At 51.6% G+C, this 23,287-nt stretch overlaps 1 protein-coding gene across 1 annotated transcript in view; it reads left to right on the top strand.

Annotated features, from left to right (window-relative positions):
* Positions 1-571: 571 nt before the first annotated feature.
* Positions 572-23,287, top strand: part of LOC139752188 (glutamate receptor ionotropic, delta-2-like) — a 159,591-nt gene continuing 136,875 nt past the window's right edge. Inside the window, exons 1-2 of the mRNA XM_071668160.1 lie at positions 572-585; positions 1,198-1,440. Coding sequence (XP_071524261.1) covers positions 572-585; positions 1,198-1,440 — 257 coding nt within the window. The remainder of the gene's footprint in view (positions 586-1,197; positions 1,441-23,287) is intronic.

Genomic DNA, 23,287 nt, shown 5'->3' with positions numbered 1-23,287 from the left:
GAATAAAGTGAGTTGTAGTTGGGCCTGGCACACAGTGAGGGCTGGGAGAGCCTGGGATACACTGGGGGCTGGGAAGGCTGGCGGGCCTGGAAAACAGTGAGGGCTGGGAGTTCCTAGGATAGAATTAGTCCTGGGAGCGCCTGGGATACAGTGAGGGCTGGGAGGGTCTGGGATAAAGTGAGTTGTAGTAAGGCCTGGGACACAGTGAGGGCTGGGAGAGCCTGGGATACACTGAGGGCTGGGAGGGCTGGCGGGCCTGGAAAACAGAGGGCTGGGAGTTCCTAGGATAGAATTAGTCCTGGGAGCGCCTGGGATACAGTGAGGGCTGGGAGGTTCTGGGATAAAGTGAGTTCTGGGAGGGCCTGGGACACAGTGAGGGCTGGGAGAGCCTGGAGTACACTGAGGACTGGAAGGGTCTGGGATACAGTGATGGCTGGACGGGCCCTGAAAACTGTGAGGACTAGGAGGGCCTGAAAAACAGCGAGGGTTGGGATGGCCTGGAATACAGTGAGGGCTGGAAGGGCCTGTGTAAAGTGAGGGGTGGTAGTACCTGTACAAGGTGAGGGCTTGGATGGCCTGTATAAGGTAAGGGCTGGTAGGGCCTGTATAAGGTAAGGGCTGGTAGGGCCTCTATAAGGTGAGGTCTGGTAGGGCCTGTATAAGGTGAGGGCTGGTAGGGCCTGTATAAGGTAAGGGCTGGTAGGACCTGTATAAAGTAAGGGCTGGTAGGGCCTGTATAAGGTAAGGGCTGGTAGGGCCTGTATAAGGTAAGGGCTGGTAGGACCTGTATAAAGTGAGGGCTGGTAGGGCCTGTATAAGGTAAGGGCTGGTAGGACCTGTATAAAGTGAGGTCTCGTAGGGCCTGTATAAGGTAAGGGCTGGTAGGACCCCTATAAGGTGAGGGCTAGTAGGGCCTGTATAAGGTGAGGGATGGTAGAGCCTGCATAAGGTAAGGACTGGTAGGGCCTGTATAAGGTAAGGGGTGGTAGGGCGTGTATAAGGTGAGGGCTGGTAGGGCATGTATAAGGTGAGGGCGGGTAGGGCCTGTATAAGGTGAAGGCTGGTAGGACCTGTACAAGGTGAGGGTTGGTGGGGCCTGTATAAAGTTAGGGTCGGGAGTACGTCGGTAGTAAGTGTGACGGGGTTGGAGAGACCCCAGGTAGCACACCTGTGACATTTTTTTTATCTTTATTCCAGGTTTGAAGTTGTTGGAAAGTGGGATGACCTGGGTACGTCTGGACATGTAGGTCAAGTGTGGCGACCTGTGTTCCCTAACCTGGATGACCTGTACGAGGACTTTCATGGTCGGAAGATGACGGTAACGGCAGTCAACAACTCCCCATTCTTCCGTCTGACCTACCTGGAGGATGGCACACCTCATCCTCACTCGGGTATAGACGTTAACATCATGAATGTACTCGGTCGTCACCTTAACTTCACGTGAGGATATCTGAATATTCCCTGTCGCTACCTTAACTTCATGTGGGGATATTTGAATATTCCCTGTCATTACCTCAACATCATATGAGGATATTTGAATATTCCCTGTCATTACCTTAACTTCATGTGAGGATATTTGAATATTCCATCATTATCTTAAATTCATGTGATGATATTTGAATATTCCCCGTCATTGCCTCAACTTCATGTGAGGATATTTGAATATTCCCTGTCATTACCATAACTTCATGTGAAGATATTTGAATATTCTTTCATTATCTTAACTTCATGTGAGGATATTTGAATGTTCCCTGCTATCAACTTAATGTGAGGCGACATGAATGTCCTCGGTCGTCATCTTAACTTGTCGTGAGGATATTTGAATATCCTCTGTCACTACTTTAACTTCACTTGAGGATATTTGAATATTCCGTAATTACCTTAACTTCATGTGACGAGATATAAATGTACTCTGTCGTCACCTGATCTTCACGTAAGGATATTGGATATTTCGTGTCATTAACTTACGTAGCTTCACGTGAAGATGCTGCAATCTTCTCTGTCATTACCTTAACTTCACGTGAGGAAACATTAATGTTTTTGCTCGTCATCTTAATTTCACATGACCCTACTTGAATGTTCCTGGTAATTACCTTAACTTCACGTGAGGATAAGGTAACATTCAAATATTACCTTAAATTTAGGTGAGAAAACAATGTTTTCGGTCGTCACCTTCACTTCAAAAGAAGATGTATGAATATCTTCTGTCATCAACGTAGCTTGACTTGCGTACATGAATATTCTCAGTCATGACCATAACTTAACGTGACGACACGTGAATGTTCTCGATCCAAACCTTAACTTCCCGTGAGGAGACATAGATGATCCATGTCCTTACCTAAACTACAATCACGACTTACATCACCAGCATCAGTGCCACAACCCTTATTGCCACCACCAACACCATTACCACAACTTCTACTGCCACCACAAGCATTAGTGCCACAACCCTTACTGTCACCACCAGCATCAGTGCCACAACCCAACTGCCATCACCAGCATCAGTGCCACAACCCTTACTGCCACCACCAGCATCAATGCCACAACCCTTCCTGCCACGACCAGATCAGTGCCACAACCCCGACTGCCATCACCAGCATCAGTGCCACAACCTCTACTGCCACCACCAGCATCAGTGCCAAAACCATTACTACAAACATCATCATCAGTAACACAGCCTCTACTGCCACCACCAACATCAGTGCCAAAATCCCTAATGCCACCACCAGCATCAGTGCCAAAACCCCTAATGCCTACACCAGCATCAGTGCCACAACCATTACTGCCACGATCAGCATAAGTGCCAACACTCTAATATCACCACCATAATCAGTGCCACAACCCTTACTGCCACCATCAGCATCAGTGCCACAAGCACTACTGCCACCACCACCACCAGTGACATAACCCCTACTGCCATCAACTGCTTCAGTGCCACAACCCCTACTGACACCATTAACATAAGTGCCAACCCTTACTGCCACCATTAGCATCAGTAACACAACCCTTACTGCCACCATCAGGCACAGTGCCACAACCCTTACTATCACCACCAACATCAGTACCTTTACTGCCACCACCAGCATCAATGCCACAACCAATACAGGCACCAACAGCATTAGTGCCACAACCCCTAGTGCCACCATCAACATCAGTAACACAACCCCTACTGCCACCACCAGCATCAGTGCCCCACCAACTACTGCTACGAACAGTATCAGTGCCACGCCCACTACTGCTACGAACAGCATCGGTGCCACAACCCTTACTGCCATCACCAGCACCAGTGCCACAAGCACTACAGACACAACCAGCATCAGTGCCACAACCACTACTGCTACCACCAGCATCAGTGCCAAAACCCCTACTATAACCACCAGCATCAGTGACAAAGCCCCTACTGCCACCAACAGCATCAGTGCCACAACCCTTACTGCCACCATCTGCATAAGTGCGACAATCCTTACTGCCACCATTAGCATTAGTGCTCCAACCCTTACTGCCATCAGCATCAGTGCCACAACCCTTAATGCCACCACCATCAGTGCCAAAAACTATACTGCCACCACCAGCATCAGTGCCACAACCATTACTGCCACCACCAGCACCAGTGCCACAACCTCTACTGTCACCACCAGCATTAGTGCCACAGCCCGTACTGCCACCATGAGCATCAGTGCCACAAGCACTACTTTCGCCACCAGCATCAGTGCCATAACCCTACTGCCACCACCAGCATCAGTGCCACAACCCTTACTGCCACCATCAACATAGGTGCCAACCATTACTGCCACCATTAGCATCAGTGCCACAACCCTTACTACCACAACCAACATCAGTACCACAACCTTTACTGCCACAAGCATCAGTGCCACAACCACTACTCTCACCACGAGCACCAGTGCCACAACCCCTACTGCCACTTTCTGCATCAGTGCCACAACCAATACTGCCAACACCAGCATCAGTGCCACACCCACTACTACTACGAACAGCAGTGCCACAACCCTTACTGCCACCACCAGCACCAGTGCCACAACCACTACTGCCACCACCAGCATCATTGCCACAGCCGCTACTGCTACAACCAGCATCAGTGCCACAACCCCTACTGCCAACACCAGCATCAGTGCCACACCCACTACTACTACGAACAGCATCAGTGCCACAACCCTTACTGCCACCACCAGCATCAGTGCCAAAACCACTACTGCAACCACCAGCATCATTGCCACAACCACTACTGTCACTATCAGCATAAGTGCCACAACCCTTACTGTCACGATTAGCATCAGTGCAACAACTCCATCTGCCGCAACCAGCATTAGTGCCACAACCCTTACTGCCACCATCAGCATTAGTGGAACATCCTCTACTGTCACCAGCAGCATCAGTGCCAAACCCCTTACTGCCTCTATCAGCATAAGTGCCACAACCCTTACTGTCACCATTAGCATCAGTGCAACAACCGTGACTGCCACCAACAGCATCAGCGGAACAACCCTTACTGCCACCACCAACAACAGTGACAGAAACTATGCCACCACCAACAACAGTGACAGAAACTATGCCACCACCAGCACCAGTGCCACAACCATAACTGCCGCAACCAGCATCAGTGTCACAACCCCTACCACAACCACCACCATCTGTGCCAAAGCGCTACTGCCACCAACAGCATCAGTGCCACACCCCTTACCGCCACCAACAGCATATGTGCCACAACCCTTAATGCCACCACCATCAAAGCCAGAACCTATACTGCCACCAGCAGCATCAGTACGACAACCATTGCTGCCACCACCAGGATCAGTGCCACAACCTCTACTAACACCATCAGCATCAGTGCCAAAACTCTTAATGAAACCACCACCATCGGTGCCATACCCACTACTGCCACCACCAGCATCAGTGCCATAGCCCTTACTACCACCACCACCACCAGTACCACAACCACTACTACCACCACTAGCATCAGCGCCAAAACCACTACCGACACCACCAACATCAGGGCCACAACCCCTACTGCCAACACCTGCATTAGCGCCACAACCACTAAGGCCACCACCAGTATCAGTGCCATAAACACTACTGCACCACCATCATCAGTGCCGCAACCACAACTGCACCACCATCATCAGTGCCACAACTACTCCTGCCACAACCAGTATCAGTGCAACAACACTTACTAGCACCACCAGCATCAGTGCCATAACACCTGCTGCGACCACCATCATCAGTGCCACAACCAATACTGACACCACCAGAATCAGGATCACAGCCCCTATTTCCACATTCAACATCAGTGCCAAATCCCCTACTGCCACCACAAGCACCATTGCCACAACCCCTACTGCCACCACCAGCGCCAGTGCCAAGAACCTCACTGCCACCATCAGCATCAGTACGACAAACTCTACTGCCACCAACAGCATCTGTGCCACAACCAATACTGCTACCACCAGCATCAGCACCAAAACCCTGACTGCCAACACCAGCATCAGTGCCATAACACTTACTGCCAGCACAGCACCAATGCCACAACCACTACTGCCACCTTCAGCATCAGTGCCACAACGCTCACTGTCCCCACCAGCACCAGTGCCACAAAAGCTGCTGCCACCATCGGCATCAGCACCAAAACTACTACTGGCACCACCCGCATCAGTGCCACAACCCTTACTCCCACCACCAGCATCATTGCCACAACCATTACTGTCACCACTAGCATCAGTACCATAACCCCTACTGCCACCACCAGTACATGTGGCACAACTACTACTGCCACCACCAGAATAAGGGCCACACCCCTACTGCCACCACTAGCATCGATGCCAACACCACTAATGGCACAACCAGCATCAGTGCCACAACCCCTACTGCCACCACCAGCATCAGTGCCAAAACCACTACTGCCACCATCAGCATCAGTGCCACATCACCTACTGCAACAACCAACATCAAGGCCAAAGCCCATACTGCCACCACCAGCACCAGTGCCACAACCTCTATTGCCACCATCAGCATCAGTGCCACAGCCACTACTGCCACCACCAGCATCAGTGCCAAAAACCATACTGCCACCACCAACATCAGTGCCACAACCCTACTAACACCACCAGCACCAATGCCACAACCTCTATTGCCACCACCAGCATCAGTGCCGCAAACCCTACTACCACCACCAGCATCAGTGCCGCAAACCCTACTACCACCACCAGCATCAGTGCTATAACCCTTAGTACCACCACCAATATCAGTGCCACAACCAATACTGCCACCACTAGCATGAGTGCCACAACCCTTACTACCAACATCAGAACCAATGCCATAACACTTACTGCCATAATCAGCATCATTGCTACAAACCTTACCGTTAAAATCAGCATCAGTGCGACAACCTTTACTACCACCAACAGCATCAGTGCGACGAGCACTACTGCCAACACAAGCATCAGTGTCACAACCCTTACTGCCATCATCAGCATCAGTGCCACAACCCTTACTGCACCACCAACATAAGTGCCACAACCCCTACTGCAAACATCAGCATCAGTGCCACACCCACTACTACAACGAACAGCATCAGTGCCACAACCCTTACTGCCACCACCAGCACCAGTGCCACAACCACCACTGCCATCACCAGCACCAATGCCACAACCACCACTGCCATCACCAGAATCATTGCCACAACCTCTACTGCCACAACCACTACTGCCACCACCAGCATCAGTGCCAAAAACCTTACTGCCACCACCAGCATCAGTGCCACAACCCTTACCAACACCACCAGCACGAATGCCACAACCTCTATTAACACCATCAGCATCAGTGCCGCAAACCGTACTACCACCACCAGCATCAGTGCTGTAACCCTTAGTGCCACCACGTGCATCTGTGCCACAGCCACTACTGCCACCACCGGCATGAGTGCCACAACCCTTACTACCAACATCAGCACCAATGCCATAACACTTACTGCCATAATCATCATCATTGCCACAAACCTTACTGCCAAAATCAGCATCAGTGCGACAACCTTTACTGCCACCAACAGCATCAGTGCGACAACCACTACTGCCAACACAAGCACCAATGCCACAACCACTACTGCCATCATCAGCATCAGAGCCACTACCATTACTGCACCACTAACATAAGTGCCACAACCCCTACTGCCAACACCAGCATCAGTGCGACACCCACTACTACTACGAACAGCATCAGTGCCACAACCCTTACTGCCACCACCAGCACCAGTGCCACAACCACGACTGCCACCACCAGCATCATTGCCACAACCACTACTGCCACAACCAGCATCAGTGCCACAGCCCCTACTACCACCACCAGCATCAGTGCCACAACTCATACTGCCACCACCAACATCAGTGCCACAACCCTTACTGCCACCATCAGCATTAGTGCAACATCCTCTACTGTTACTAACAGCATCAGAGCCAAAACCCTTACTGCCACTATCAGCATAAGTGCCACAACCCTTACTGTCACGATTAGCATTAGTGCAAAAACCCTGACTGCCACCATCAGCATCAGTGGAACAACCATTACTGCCACCACCAACAACAATACCAGGAACTATGCCATCATCAGCATCAGTGCCACAACCATTACTGCCATAACCAGCATCAGTGCCACAACCCCAACTACCACCACCACCATCTGTGCCAAAACCCCTACTGCCACCAACAGCATCAGTGCCACAACCCTTAATGCCACCATCAGCATATGTGCCACAACCCTTAATGCCATCACCAACATCAATGCGAGAACCCATACTGCCACCAACAGTATCAGTGCCATAACCATTGCTACCACCACCAGCATCAGTGCCACACCCACTACTACTACGAACAGCATCAGTGCCACAACCCTTACTGCCACCACCAGCACCAGGGCCACAACCACGACGCCATCACCAGCATCATTGCCACAACCACTACTGGCAGCAACACCATCTGTGCCAAAACCCCTACTGCCACCACCACAATCAGTGCCACAACCCATACTGCCACCACCAGCATCAGTGCCACAACCCTTACTGCCTCCATCAGCATTAGTGCAATAACCGCTACTGTCACCAGCAGCATCAGTGCCAGAACCCTTACTACCACCATCAGCATAAGTGCCACAACCCTTACTGGCACGATTAACATTAGTGCAAAAACCCTGACTGCCACCATCAGCATCAGTGAAACAACCCTTACTGCCACAACCAACAACAATACCAGAAACTATGCCACCACCAGCATCAGTGCCACAACCATTGCTGTCATAACCAGCATCAGTGCCACAACCCCTACAACCAGTATTAGTGCCACAACTACTACCACCACCAGCATCAGTGCCAAAACCCCTACTGCCACCACCAGCATTAGTGCCACAACCCTTACTGTCTCAATCAGCATATGTGCCACAACCCTTACTGCCACCATTAGAAAAAGTGCCACAACCCTCGCTGCCACTATTAGCATAAGTGCCACAACCCTTAATGCCACCATCAACATCAATACCAGAACCTATACTGCCACCACTAGCATCATTGCCAAAACCATTGCCGCAACCACCAGCATCAGTGCCACAACCCATACTACCACTACCAATAATAGTGCCAAAACCTTTACAGTCACCACCAGCATCAGTACCACAATCCCTACTGCCACCACAAGCATCAATGCCAAAATTCTTACTGCCACCACCATCATAAATGCCACACCCACTGATGCCACCACGAGCATCAGTCCCACAACTCTTACTGCCACCACCAGCACCAGTGCCAAAACCACTACTGCCACCAACAGCATCAATGCAACAACACTTACTGCCACCACTAGCATCAGTGAAATAACACCTGCTGCCACCACCATCGTCAGTGCCACAACCACTACTGCCACCACCAGCATCAGGTCCAAAATCCCTACTGCCACGATCAACATCAGTGCCAAACCCGTACTGCCATCACTAGCACCAGTGACACAACCCCTACTGCCACCACTAGCATCAGTGCCACAACCCTTACTGCCTCCATCAGCATTAGTGCAATAACCGCTACTGTCACCAGCAGCATCAGTGCCAAAACCCTTACTGCCACCATTAGCATCAGTACAACCCTTTCTGCCACCATCAGACAGAGTGCCACAACCCTTACTGCCACCACGAACATCAGTACCACAAATTTTAATTCCACCACCAGCATCAGTGCCCTAACCCTTACTGCCACCGCCAGCATCAGTGCCACAACCCCTATTGCCACCACCAGTATCATTGCCAGACAGCTTACTTCCACCACCACCATTAGTGCCACAACCCCTACTGGCTCCACCAGCATCAGGACCAAAATCCCTACTGCCACCTCCAGCATCAGTGCCACAACCCCTCCTGCAGTCACCAGCATCAATGCCAAAACTTCTACTGTCACCACCAGCATCAGTGCCATAATCACTATTGACATCACCAGCATTAGTGCCATAACCCCTGCTGCCACCACCAGCCTCTGTGCCACATCCACTACTGCCACCCCCAGCATCAGAGCCACAACACCTACTGCCACCAACAGCATCAGAGCCACAATCTCTCTTACCACCACCAGATCATGTCTACGACCCTTACTGCCACCACCAGCATCATTGTCATAACCTTTACTGCCACCACCAGCATCAATGCCAGAACTCCTACTGCCACCACCAGCATCAGTGCCACAACCCCTTCTGGTTCTACCAGCATCAGTGCCAAAACCCCTCCTGCCACCTCCAGGATGAGAGCCACGACCACTGCTGCTACCACCAATATCAGTGCCACAATCACTACTGCCACTACATGCATCAGTGCCGCAACCCCTACTGCCACCTCCAGCATGAGAGCCACGACCACTGCTGCTACCACCAATATCAGTGCCACAATCACTACTGCCACCATATGCATCAGTGCCTCAACCCCTACCACCACCACCAGCATCAGGTCCACAACCAAAACTGCCACCACCAGCATCAGTGCCACGACCCATACTGACACCACCAGCATCAGGTCCACGACACTTACTGCCAACACCAGCATCAGTGCCAAAACCCTTGCTGCCACCACCAGCATCAGTGTCACAACCATTACTGCCACCACCAGCAACAGTGCCACAACCCTTACTGCCACCACCATCATCAATGCCACAACCCCTACAGCCACAACCATCATCAGTGCGACAATCCCAACTGCCACCACCAGCATCAGTGCCACAACAATTACAGTAAACATCAGCATTAGTGCTACAACCAACACTGCCACCTCTAACACCAGTGCCACAACCTCTATTGCCACCACCATCACCAATGCCAAAAGCAATACTTCCACCACTAGCATCATTGCCACAACCTCTACTGCAACCACCAGCATCAGGTCCTCAGCCCCTACTACCACCACCATCTGTTTCATAACCCCTACTGCTACCATCAGCATCAGTGCCACAACCAAAACGGCCACCACCAGCATCAGTGCCACAACCCCTACTGACACAATCAGCAATAGTTCCACAACCACTACTGCCACCACCAGCACCAGTGCCACAACATCTATTGCCACTACCAGCATCATTTCACAACTACTACTGCCACCACCAATATCAGTTCCACAACCCCTATTGCCACCACCAGCATCAATGCTACAACCCATACGGCCACCACCAGCATCAGGTCCATAAGCCTTGGCGCCACCACCAGCATCAGGTCCATAAGCCTTAGTGTTACCACCAGCATCAGGTCCATAAGCCTTAGTACCACCACCAGCATTAGTGCCAAAATCCTTACTTCCACCACCAGCATCAATTTCAAAAACCTTACTGCCACCACCAGCATCAGTGCCGCAACCTTTACTGCCAGCATCAGCATCAGGTCCACAATCCCTACTGCAACCACCAGCCTCAGGTCCAAAACCCTCAGTGCCACCACACGAATCATTGACACAACCCTTAATGCTACCACTAGCAACATTGAAATAACCCTTCCTGCCATCACCAGCAACAGTGCCGCAACCCCTAGTGCCACCATCAGCATCAGGTCCATACACCTTAGTGCCAACACCACTATTAGTGCCACAACCACTACTACCACCACCAGCATCAGCGCCACAACCACTACTGGCACCACCAGCATCAGTGCCACAGCCACTACTACCACCACCAGCATCTGTGCCACAACCACTACTTCACCAACAGCATCAGTGCCACAACCCTTACTGCCACCATCAGCAACAGTGCCATAACCCCTTCTACCGCCACCAGCATGTGGGCCACAACCCCTACTGCCACCACCAGCATCGGTGCCACAACCGTGCCAACCCATACTAACACCACCAGCATCAGTGCCGAAACACTTAGTGCCACCACTAGCAACAGTGCCACGTCCTCTACTGCCACCATCAGCATCAGTGCCACAACCCTTACTGCTACCTCCAGGATCAGTGCCACAACCTTTACTGCCACCAACAGCATCAGTTCTACAACCTCTACTGCCAAAATCACCATCAGTTCTATAAACATTAGTGCCACCACCAGTTTCAGTGCCACAATCACTAATGCCGCCACAAGCATCAGTGCCACAGCCTCTACTGCCACCACCAGTATCAGTGCCAGAATCTCTATTGTCAGTATCAGTGTCACAACTCCTACTGCCACCATCAGCACCAGTGCAACAACCTCTATTGTCACCTCTAGTATCAGCGCCAAAACCCACACTGCCACCAACAGCTTCAGTGCCACAAACTCTATTACCACCACCAGCATCAGTGCAAAACCCCTATTGCCACCATCAGCTTCAGTGCCCGAATCTCTACTGCCACCACCAGCATCAGTTACCTAATCGCTACTGCCACCACCAGTATTAGGTCCACAAACTGTATTGCCACCACCAGCATCAGTGCCACAACCCCTATTACCACCACCAGCATCAGCGCCGCAACCCCTAATGCCGCCACCAGCATTAGGTACACAATTACTATCGTCACCACCAGTATCAGTACCACAACCCCAACTGCCACCACCAGCATCAGGTCCTAGACCCTTACTGCCACCAGCAGCATCAGTGCCATAACCCCTACTGCCACCACCAGCATAAGTGCCAAATCTCCTACTCGCTTCACAAGCATTAGTGCCAAAACCCCTACTGGCACCTCAATCATCAGTGCCACAACCACTACCGCCACCACCAGTATCAGTGCCACAAACCCTACTGCCACCACCAGGATCAGTTCCACAACCACTACTTCCACCACCAGCATCAGTGCAACAACCCCTGCAGCCACCACAAGTATTTGTACCATAAGCATTATTGCCACCACTAGGATCAGTTCCACAGCACCTACTGCCACCACTAGCATCAGTGCCATAATCTCTATTAACACCACCAGCATCAGTGCCACAACAACTACTGTCATCATAAGCATCAGTGACAAAACCTCTACTGCCACCACCAGCATCACATCCACAACCTCTACTAACACCACAAACATCAGGTGGATAACCTCGACTACCACCATTAGCATCAATGCCAAAACCATTATTTCCAGCACCAGTATCATTGCCACAACCCTTACTGCTACCACCAGCAATAGTGCCATAACCACTACTGCCACAACCAGCACCAGTGCCACAACCTCTATTATTACCACCAGCATCAGTGCCAGAACATCTACTGCCACCACCAGCATCAGTGCCACAACCACTACTTCCACCAACAGTATCAGTGCCAAAGACACTACTGCCACCACCAGCATAAAGTCCAAAACCCGTACTGCCGCAACCACCATCAGGTCCATAAACTTCTTTGCCACCACCATCATCAGTGCCGCAACCACTACTGCCACCACCAGCACCAGTGCCACAACTCTTGCTGCCACCACCAATATCAGTGGCGCAACCCTTAGTGCCATCACCAGCATCAATGCTTAAACCCTTACTGTCAGCACAAGCATCAGGTCCACAACTCCTACTGTCAACACCAGCATCAGTTCCATAACCCTTAGTGCCACCACCAGTATCAGTGCCACAACCCTTACTGCTACCACCAGCATCAGTGCCAAAACCCTCACTGCCACCACCAGCATCGATGCCACAATCCCTACTGCCACTACCAGCATCAGGTCCATAAACCTTAGTGCCACCACCAGCATTAGCGCCACAACCACTACTGGAACCACCTTCATCATTGCCACAACCACTACTGCCACCACAAGCACTAGTGCCACAACCTCTACTGAAACCACCAGCATCAGTGCCACAACCACTGCTGCCACCACCATCACTGCCACAACACTTACTATCACCACCAACATCAGTGCCATAACACCTATTGGCATCACCAGCATCAGGTTCACAGCCCCTACTATGACAATCAGCATGAGTGTCACAACCCCTACTCCCAACACCAGAAACAGTGCCACAACCACTTCTGCCAGCCAAGGCATCGGTGCCAAAATCCCTACTGCCACTTCCAGCATCAGTGGCACAAACCCTACTGCCACCACCAGCATCATTGCCACAACCCCAGTTGCTACCACCAGCATCAGTGCCACTACCACTACTGGCGCCACCAACATCATTACCAAAACCTTTTCTGCCACCACCAGTATCAGTGCCACAACACCTACTGCCACCACCAGCATCAGTGCCACAAAGACTATTGGCACCACCAGCATCAGGTCCACAACCCAGCTGCCACGATTAGGATGAGTGGCACGACCCTTGCTGTCACCACCACCATCAGTGCCACAACCCCTACTGCCATCACCAGCATCAGTGCCACAAACCCTAATGCCACCACCATCATAAGTGCCACAACCTCTACTGGCTCCACCAGCATCAGTGTCAAAACCCCTAATGCCACCTCCAGCATCAGTGCCACAACCACTACTGCCGCAACCAGCATCAGTGCCACAAACCTTACGGCCACCACCAGTATCAGTGCCAGAAAAACCACTTCCACCACCAGCATCAATGCCACAACCCCTACAGCAACCAGAAGCATTTGTGCCACAGCCACTACTGCCACCACCAGCATCATTGCCACAACACATACTGACACCACCGCCATCAGTGCCAAAATCTCTATTAACACCACCAGGAATAGTGCCAAAACCACTACTGCTATGTCAAGCATCAATGCCACAACCTCTACTGCCACCTCGAGCATCACGTCCACAACCCCTATTATCACCACCAGCATCAGGTCGAAAACTCCTACTGCCACCACTAGCATCAGTGACACAACCATTATTGCCACCACCAGCATCAGTGCCACAACCCCTACTGCCACAACCAGCTATAGTGCCATAACCACTACTGCCACCACCAACACCAGTGCTACAACCTCTATTGCTTCCACCAGCATCAGTGCCACAAACCCTTCGGCCACCAACAGTATGAGTGCCATAACCCCTACTTCCACCAACAGCATCAGTGCCAAAATCACTACTGCCACCACCAGCATAAGTTCCACAACCCTTACTGCCACCACCACCATCAGGTCAATAAACGTTTGTGCCACCACCAGCGTCAGTGCCACAACTACTACTGCCACCACCAGCATCAGTGCCACAACTCATACTGTCACCACCAGCATGAAAGCCACATCCCTTATTGCCAACACCAGCATCAGTGCCACAACCTTAATGCCAGCACGAGCATCAGGTCCACAACCCCTACTGCCACCACAAGCATCAGGTCCACAACTCAGTGTCACCAGCAGAATCAGTGCCACAAACCTTACTGCTACCACCAGCATCAGTTCCAAAACCCTTACTGCCACCACCAACATCAGTGCCACAATCCCTACTGCAACTACCAGCATCAGGTCCATAAACCTTTGTGCCACCAGCAGCATCAGTGCCACAGCAACTACTACCACCACTAGCATCAGGCCACAACCACTACTGGCAGCAACAGCATCAGTGCCACAACCACTACTGCCACCACCAGCACCATTGCCACAACCTCTACTGCTACCACGAGCATCAGTTCCACAACCACTAATGCCACCACCAGCATCAGTGTCACAACACTTTCTACCACCACCAGCATCAGTTCCATAACACCTACTGCCACCACCAGCATCAGTGCCACAACACCTACTGGCATCACCAGCACCAGGACCACAACCTCTACTGCCACAATCAGTATCAGTGTCACCACCCCTATTCCCACAACCAGCACCATTGCCACAATCCCTACTGCCACCACCAGAAACAGTGCGACAACCACTATTGCCAACCCCAACATCAGTGCCAAAACCACTACAGGCTCCACCAGTATCAGTGCCACAACCCCTACTGCCACTTCCAGCATCAGTGCCACAACACCTACGTCCACTACAAATATCAGTGCCAAAGTCCCTACCGCCATCACCAGCAGCATTGCCATAACCACTACTGGCGCCACCAACATAAGTGCCACAACCCCTACTGCCACCACCAGCATCAGTAATACAACCACTACTGCCACTTCCAGCATCATTGACAGAACCTCTACTGCCACCACCAGCATTAGTGCCACAACCCCTACTGCCATCACCAGCATCAGTGCTAGAACCACTACTGCCACAACCAACATCAGTGCCACAACACCTACTGACACCACCAGAATTATTGTCACTACTACCACTATCCATACCATTGCCACAACCTCTATTGCTACCACCAGCACCAGTGCCATAACCCCTACTGCCACCACCAGAATTAGTGCCACAACCCAAAGTGCCACCACCAGCATTAGTGCCAAAACCACTAATGGCGCAACCAACATCAGTGCCACAACTCTTACTTCCACCACCAGCATCAGTGCCACAACCACTACTGCCACCATCAGCATCAGTGCCTCAACACCTACTGCCACTACAAGCATCAGTGACACAACCCCCACTGCTACCATCAGTACCAGTGTGACAACCTCTATTGCCACCAACAGCATCATTGACACAACCCTTACTTCCACCACAAGTATCAGAGCCACAAACTCTATTACTACCACCAGTAACAGCGCCATAACCCCTTCTGGCACCAACAGCATCAGTGCCACAACCCCCAATGCCACCATCAACAATGGTGCCAGAACAATTACTGCCACCAACAGCACCAGTGCCATAACCTCTATTGCCACCGCCAGCATCAGTGCCACAACTCCTTCTGCCACCACTAGTATCAGTGCCACAACCCCTACTGCTACCAACAACATCAGGTCCATAAACCCCAGTGACACCACCACCATCAGTGTCACAACCACTAATCCCACCATCAGCATCAGTGCATTAACCCATACTGCCACCACCAGCAATAGTGCCACAGTCATTACTGCCACAACCAGTATACGTGCTGTAACCCTTACCGCCAGCACCAGCATCAGGTTCACAAACCTTAGTGCCACATCCAGCATCAGTGCCACAACCACAAATTCCACCAGCAGCAGCAGTGCCACAACCTGTACTGCCAGAATCAGCATCAATGCCACAGCCATTACTCCCACCACTAGCATCAGTGCCACAACCCATACTGCTACCAGCAGCATCAGAGCCACACCCCTTACATCCACCACCAGCCTCAGTGCCACAACTACTACTGCCACCACCTGCATCAGTGAAACAATCCCTACTGCTACCACCAGCATCAGTGCCACAACCCTTACATCCACCACTAGCATCAGTGCCACAACCACAACTGCCACCACCAGCATCAGTGCCACAATCCCTAATGCCACCACCTGCATCAGTGCCAAAACCTTTATTGCCACCACCAGCATCAGTACCACAACCACTACTGCCACCAACTGCATCAGTGAAACAATCCCTACTGCTACCACCAGCATCAGTGCCACAACTGCTACTGCCACCACCTGCATCAGTGAAACAATCCCTACCGCTACCACCAGCATCAGTGCCACAACCACTACTGCCACCACCAACATCAGTGCTACAATCCCTACTGCTACCAGCATCAATGCCAAAACCTTTGCTGCCACCACTAGCATCAGTGCCACAACCACTACTGCCACTACCTACATCAGTGAAAAGATCCCTACTGCTACCAACAGAAACAGTGCCACAACCCTTACATCCACAACCAGCATCAGTGCCACAACCACTACTGCCACCACCAGCATTAGTGCCACAACCACTACTACCACCACCTGCATCATTGAAACAATCCCTACTGCTACCACCAGCATCAGTGCCACAACCCTTACATCCACCACCAGCATCAGTGCCACAACCACTACTGCCACCACCAGCATCAGTATCACAATCCCTATTGTCACCACCAGCATCAGTGCTACAACCACTACTGCCACCATCAGCATCAGTGCCTTAAGACCTACTGCCGCCACAAGCATCAGAGTCACAACCCCTACTGCCACCATCAGTACCTGTGTCACAACCTCTATTGCCACCAACAGCATCATTAACACAACCCGTACTTCCACCACAAGCATCATAGCCACAACCTCTATTACCACCACCAGCAACAGCGCCATAACCCCTTCTGGCACCAACAGCATCAATGCCACAACACCCAATGCCACCACCAACAATGGTGCCGGAACCATTATTGCCACCAACAGCACCAGTACCATAACCTCTATTGCCACCACCAGCATCAGTGCCACAACCCCTACTGCCACCAACACCATCAGGTCCATAAACACTAGTGACACCACCACCATCAGTGTCACAACCACTAATCCCACCATCAGCATCAGTGCCTTAACCCATACTGCCACCACCAGCATCAGTGCCACAGCCATTACTACCACCACCAGTATACGTGCCGTAACCCTTACTGCTAGCACCAGCATCAGGTTCACAAACCCTAGTGCTACATCCAGCATCAGTGCCACAACCACAAATCCCACCAGCAGGAGCAGTGCCACAACCCTTACTGCCACCACCAACTTCAGTGCCGCAGTCGTTACTGCCACCACTAGCATCAGTGCCACAACCCTTACTGCTACCACCAGCATCAGTGCCACAACCCTTACATCCACCACCAGCATCAGTGCCACAACTACTACTCCCACCAACTGCATCAGTGAAACAATACCTACTGCTACCACCAGCATCAGTGCCACAAACCTTACATCCACCATCAGCATCAGTGCCACAACTACTACTGCCGCCACCAGCATCAGTGCCACAATCCCTACAGTCACCACCAGCATCAGTGCCAAAACCTTCATTGCCACCACCAGCATCAGTGCCACAACTCTTACTGTCACCAACACCATCAGTGAAACAATCTGTACTGCCTCAATCACCATCAGTTCCACAATCCACAACCATTATTGCAACACTGGCACCAGTGCCACAACCCCTACTGCCATTAACAGCACCAGTGCCACAACCCCTACTGCCATCAGCAGCATAAGTGTCACAACCTTTATTGCACCATCAGCATCAGTGCCACAATCTCTACTGCCGCCACCAGGTCCATGCCACAACCTCAACTGGCACCACTAGCATCAGTGTCACAACCACTACTGCCACCACTAGCATTAGTGCCACAATCCCTACTACTGCCATAACCAGCACCAGTGCCCTAACCCCTACTGCCACCAACACCATCAGTGCAACAACCCCTACTGCCACCATCATTACCGTTGCGACAACCTCAATTGCCACCACTAGCATCAGTGCCAAGACCCCCTACTGCCACCACCAGCATTAGTGCCACAGCCCTTACTGCCACCACCAGCATCAGTACCACAACCATTAGTGTCGAAACCACCATCAGTGACACAACCCTTACTGCCACCACAACCATCAGTGCAACATCCCCTCCTGCCACCATCAGTACTGGTGCCACAACCTCAATTGCCACTACAAGAATCAGTGTCAAAACCCCTACTGCTACCACCAGCATTAGTGCCACAACCCTTACTGCCACCACCAGCATCAGTACCACAACCACAACTGGCGCAAACAGCATCAGTGCCACAACCCCTGCTGCCATCACCAGCATCATTGTCACAAACACTACTGCTCCTATCAATACCAGTGCCACAACCTCTATTGCCACCCCCAGCATCAGTGCCACAACCCCTACTGCCGCTACCAGCATCAAAGCCACAACCTCCATTACCACCACCAACAACAGTGTCACAACCCCTATTGCCACCACCAGTATGAGTGCCACAACCCCAACTGCCACCACCCGTAATAGTGCCACAAGCTCTACTGCCACTACCAGCACCAGTGCCATAACCTCAATTGCCACCAGCAGCCTCAGTGCTACAACCACTATTGCCACCAACAGTATCAGTGCCATAACCCTTACTGCCACGAAGAGCATCAGTGCCATATGCACTACTGCCACCACCAGCATCAGGTCCACAACCCCTACTGCCGTCAACAGCATCAGGTCCATAAACCTTAGTGCCACAACCACCATTAGTGCCACAACCTAATTCCAGCATCAGCATCAGTGCCATCACCCGTACTGCCACCACCGGCATCAGTGCCACAGTAGTTACTGCCACCACCAGTATATGCGCCACAACCCTTTCTGCCAGCACCAACATCAGGTCCATAAAACTTAGTGCCACCACAAGCATCGGTGCCACAACCACAAATCCCACCACCAGCATCAGAACCAAAACCCGTACTGCTACCACCACCATCAGTGCCTCAGCCATTACTGCCATCATCAGTGCTACAACCCATATATCCACCACCAGCATCAGTGCATCAACCCTTACAGCTACCACCAGCAACAGTGCCACAACCACTACTGCCACCACCAGCATCAGTGCCACAAACCTTACTGCCACAACTAGCATCAGTGCCACAACTCTTACTGCCACCACCAGCATCAGTGACACAATCCTTACTGCCATCACCACCATCAGTGCCACAATCAATACTGCCTCTATCACCATCAGTTACACAACCACTATTGCAACATCGGCACCAGTGCCACAACCCCTACTGCAATTAACAACACCAGTGCCACAACCCCTACTGCCATCAGCAGCATAAGTGTCACAACCTTTATTGCACCATTATCATCAGTGCCACAGTCTCTACTGCTATCACCAAGTCCATGCCACAGCCTCTACTGGCACCACCAGCATCAGTGCCACAACCACTAATGCCACCACTAGCATCAGTGCTACAACCCCTACTACTGCCATCACCATTATCAATGTCACAACCACTACTGCCACCACCAGCATTACTGCCACAACCCTTACTGCCACTACCAACATCAGTGTCAAAACCCCTACTGCCACCACCACCACCACCTTTACTGCTCTACAAGCATCAGTACCACAACCCCTACTGGCACCACCATTATCAATGTCACAACCACTACTGGCACCACCAGCATTACTGCCACAACCCTTACTGCCACTACCAACATCAGAGTCAAAACCCCTACTGCCACCACCAGCATATGTGCCACAACCTCTACTGCCCCACCAGCATCAGTGACAAACCCCTCATAGCACTAACAGCATCAGTGCCACAACCACTACTGCCACCGCCATTATAAGTGCCACAACCCCTATTGCCACCACCAGTAACAGTGCCACAACCACTAATACCGCCACCAGTATCATTGCCACAACCCCTACTGCTACCACCAGCATGAGTGCCATAATCACTACTGCCATTAGAAGCATCAGCGCCAAAACATTTACTGCTACCTCCAGCATCAGTGCCACAACCCTTACTGCCACCACCAATATCAGTGCCACAACCCCTACTGCCACCATCATCATCAGGTCCATAAACCTTGGATCCACCAACAGCATCAGTGCCACAACTACTACAGCCACCACCAGAATCAGCGACACAATCACTACTGCACCTCCAATATTAGTGCCACAACCTTTACAGCCACCATCAGCATCAGTTCCACAACCTCTACTACCACTACCAGTATCAGTGCCACAACCACTACTACCACCACCAGCATCAGCGCCACCACCACTACTGCACCACCAGCATTAGTGCCACAACCCTTACAGCGAACATCAGCATTAGTTCCACAACCTCTACTGCCACCACCAGTATCAGTGCCACAACCACTGCTGCCACCAACAGAATGAGTGCCAAAACAATTACTGCCACCAGCATCAGTGCCATAACACCTACTACCACCACCAGCTTCAGGTCCACAACCTCTAATGGCACCATCAACATGAGTGCCACAAATCCTACTGCCACCACCATCAGTGCCACAACACTTACTAAAACCACCAGCATCAGTGCCACAACGCCTACTGGCTCCACCTGCATCAGTGCCAACACCCCTACTGCCACCTCCAGCATCAGTGCCACAACCACCACTGCCACTACCAGCATCAATGCCATAGCCACTACTGCCACCACCAGAATCAGGGCCACAACCCCTACTACCACCACCAGCATCAGGCCGCAAACACTACTGCCAACACCAGCATCAGTGACATATCCAGTACTGCCACCACCAGCTTCAGTGTCACAACCCCTACTGTCACCACCAGCATCAGTGCCACAACCCTTACTGCCACAACCAGTATCAATGCCAAAACCTCTAATGGCTCCAGTAGCAATAGTGCCACAACCATTACTGCCAACACCAGCACCAGGGCAATAACCTCTTTTGTCACCACCAGCATCAGTACCACAACTACTACTGCTAGCACCAGCATCAGTGCCATAACTCCTACTGTTACTTCCAGCTTTAATGCCAGAATCCATAGTGCCATCACCATCATATGTGCCACAACCCCTACAACCACCACTAACATAAGTGCCACAACCACTACTGGCGCCACCAGCATCAGTGCCACAACCACAACGGCCACCACCAGCATCAGTGCCACAGCCACTCCTGCCACCACCAGCATCAGTGCCACAACGCCTACTGGCACCTCCAGCATCATTGCCACAACGCCTGCTGCCACCACCAGAACCAGTGGCACAACTTCTATTGCCACCACCAGCATCATTCCCACAACCCTTAGTGCCCAAACCAGCATCAGTGCCACAACCACTAATGCCACCACCAGCATCAGTGCCACCACCACTTTTGCTACCACCAGCATCAGTGCCATAATCTCTATCACCACCGCTAGCATCAGTTCACAACCTCTACTGCCACCTCAGCATCAGTGCCACAACCACTTCTGCCACCACAAGCATCATAGCCACAACCCCTACTGCCACCACCAACATCACTGCCACAACCCTTACTACCTCCAATGGCATCAGTCCCACAGTCTTTACTGTTACCACCAACATCAGTGCCACAACTCTTACTGCCACCACCAGCATCAGACACAACCCTTTCTGCCACCAACAGCATCAGTGCCAAAATTTCTACTACCACCATCAGCGTCAGTGAAACAAGCCACTATTGCACAACCAGCACTAGTTCCACAACCCCTACTGCCATCACCAGCACCAGTTCCACAACCCTTACCGCCACCACCAGCATAAGTGTCAACTTCTATTGGATCATCAGCGTCAGTGCCACAATCCCTGCTGCCATCACCAGCACTAGTGCCAAATCCTCTACTGGCACCACCAGCATCAGTCCCACAACCACTACTGGCACCACCAGCATCAACGCCACAACTTCTACTGCCATCACCAGCACCAATGCCATAACCCCTACTCCTACCACCAGCATAAGTGCCACAACCTTTACTGCGCCACCAGCATCAGTACCACAAACCCTACCGGCACCATCGTTATCAGTGCCACAAGCACTTTTATCACCATCAGCATCGGTGCCACAACCCCTATTGCCATCACCAGCATCAGTGACACAATCCCTACTCCAACCACCAGCATACATGCCATAGCCTTTACTGCACCAACACATTAATGCCACAACCTCTCCTTTCACCATCAGCATCAGCGCCACAACCACTATTGCCAACACCAGCATCAATGCCTACGCCACCAACAGCATCAGTGCCACAACCCCTACTGCCACCACAAGTATCAGTGCCACAACCCTTACTGCCACCAACAGCACCAATGCCTCAACCTCTGCTGCCACCTCCAGCATCAGTGCCACACCCCTTACTGCCGCCACCAGCATCATTCCCACAATCCTTAGTACTAAAACCAGCATCAGTGCCAAAACCATTACTGCCACCACCAGCATCAGTGCCACAATCCCTATTGCCACCACCAGCATTAGTGCAACAACTCCTTGTGCCACCAACAGCATCAGTGCCGCAACCAACACTGGCACCAACAGCATCAGTGCCACAACCCCTACTGCCACCACCAGCATCATT

This window comes from Panulirus ornatus, chromosome 2, assembly GCF_036320965.1.
Source record: "Panulirus ornatus isolate Po-2019 chromosome 2, ASM3632096v1, whole genome shotgun sequence".
NCBI classification, from domain to species: Eukaryota; Metazoa; Arthropoda; class Malacostraca; order Decapoda; family Palinuridae; genus Panulirus; species Panulirus ornatus.
The sequence above is the reverse complement of the archived record's forward strand: the minus strand, read 5'-3'. Positions and strand labels throughout refer to the sequence as shown.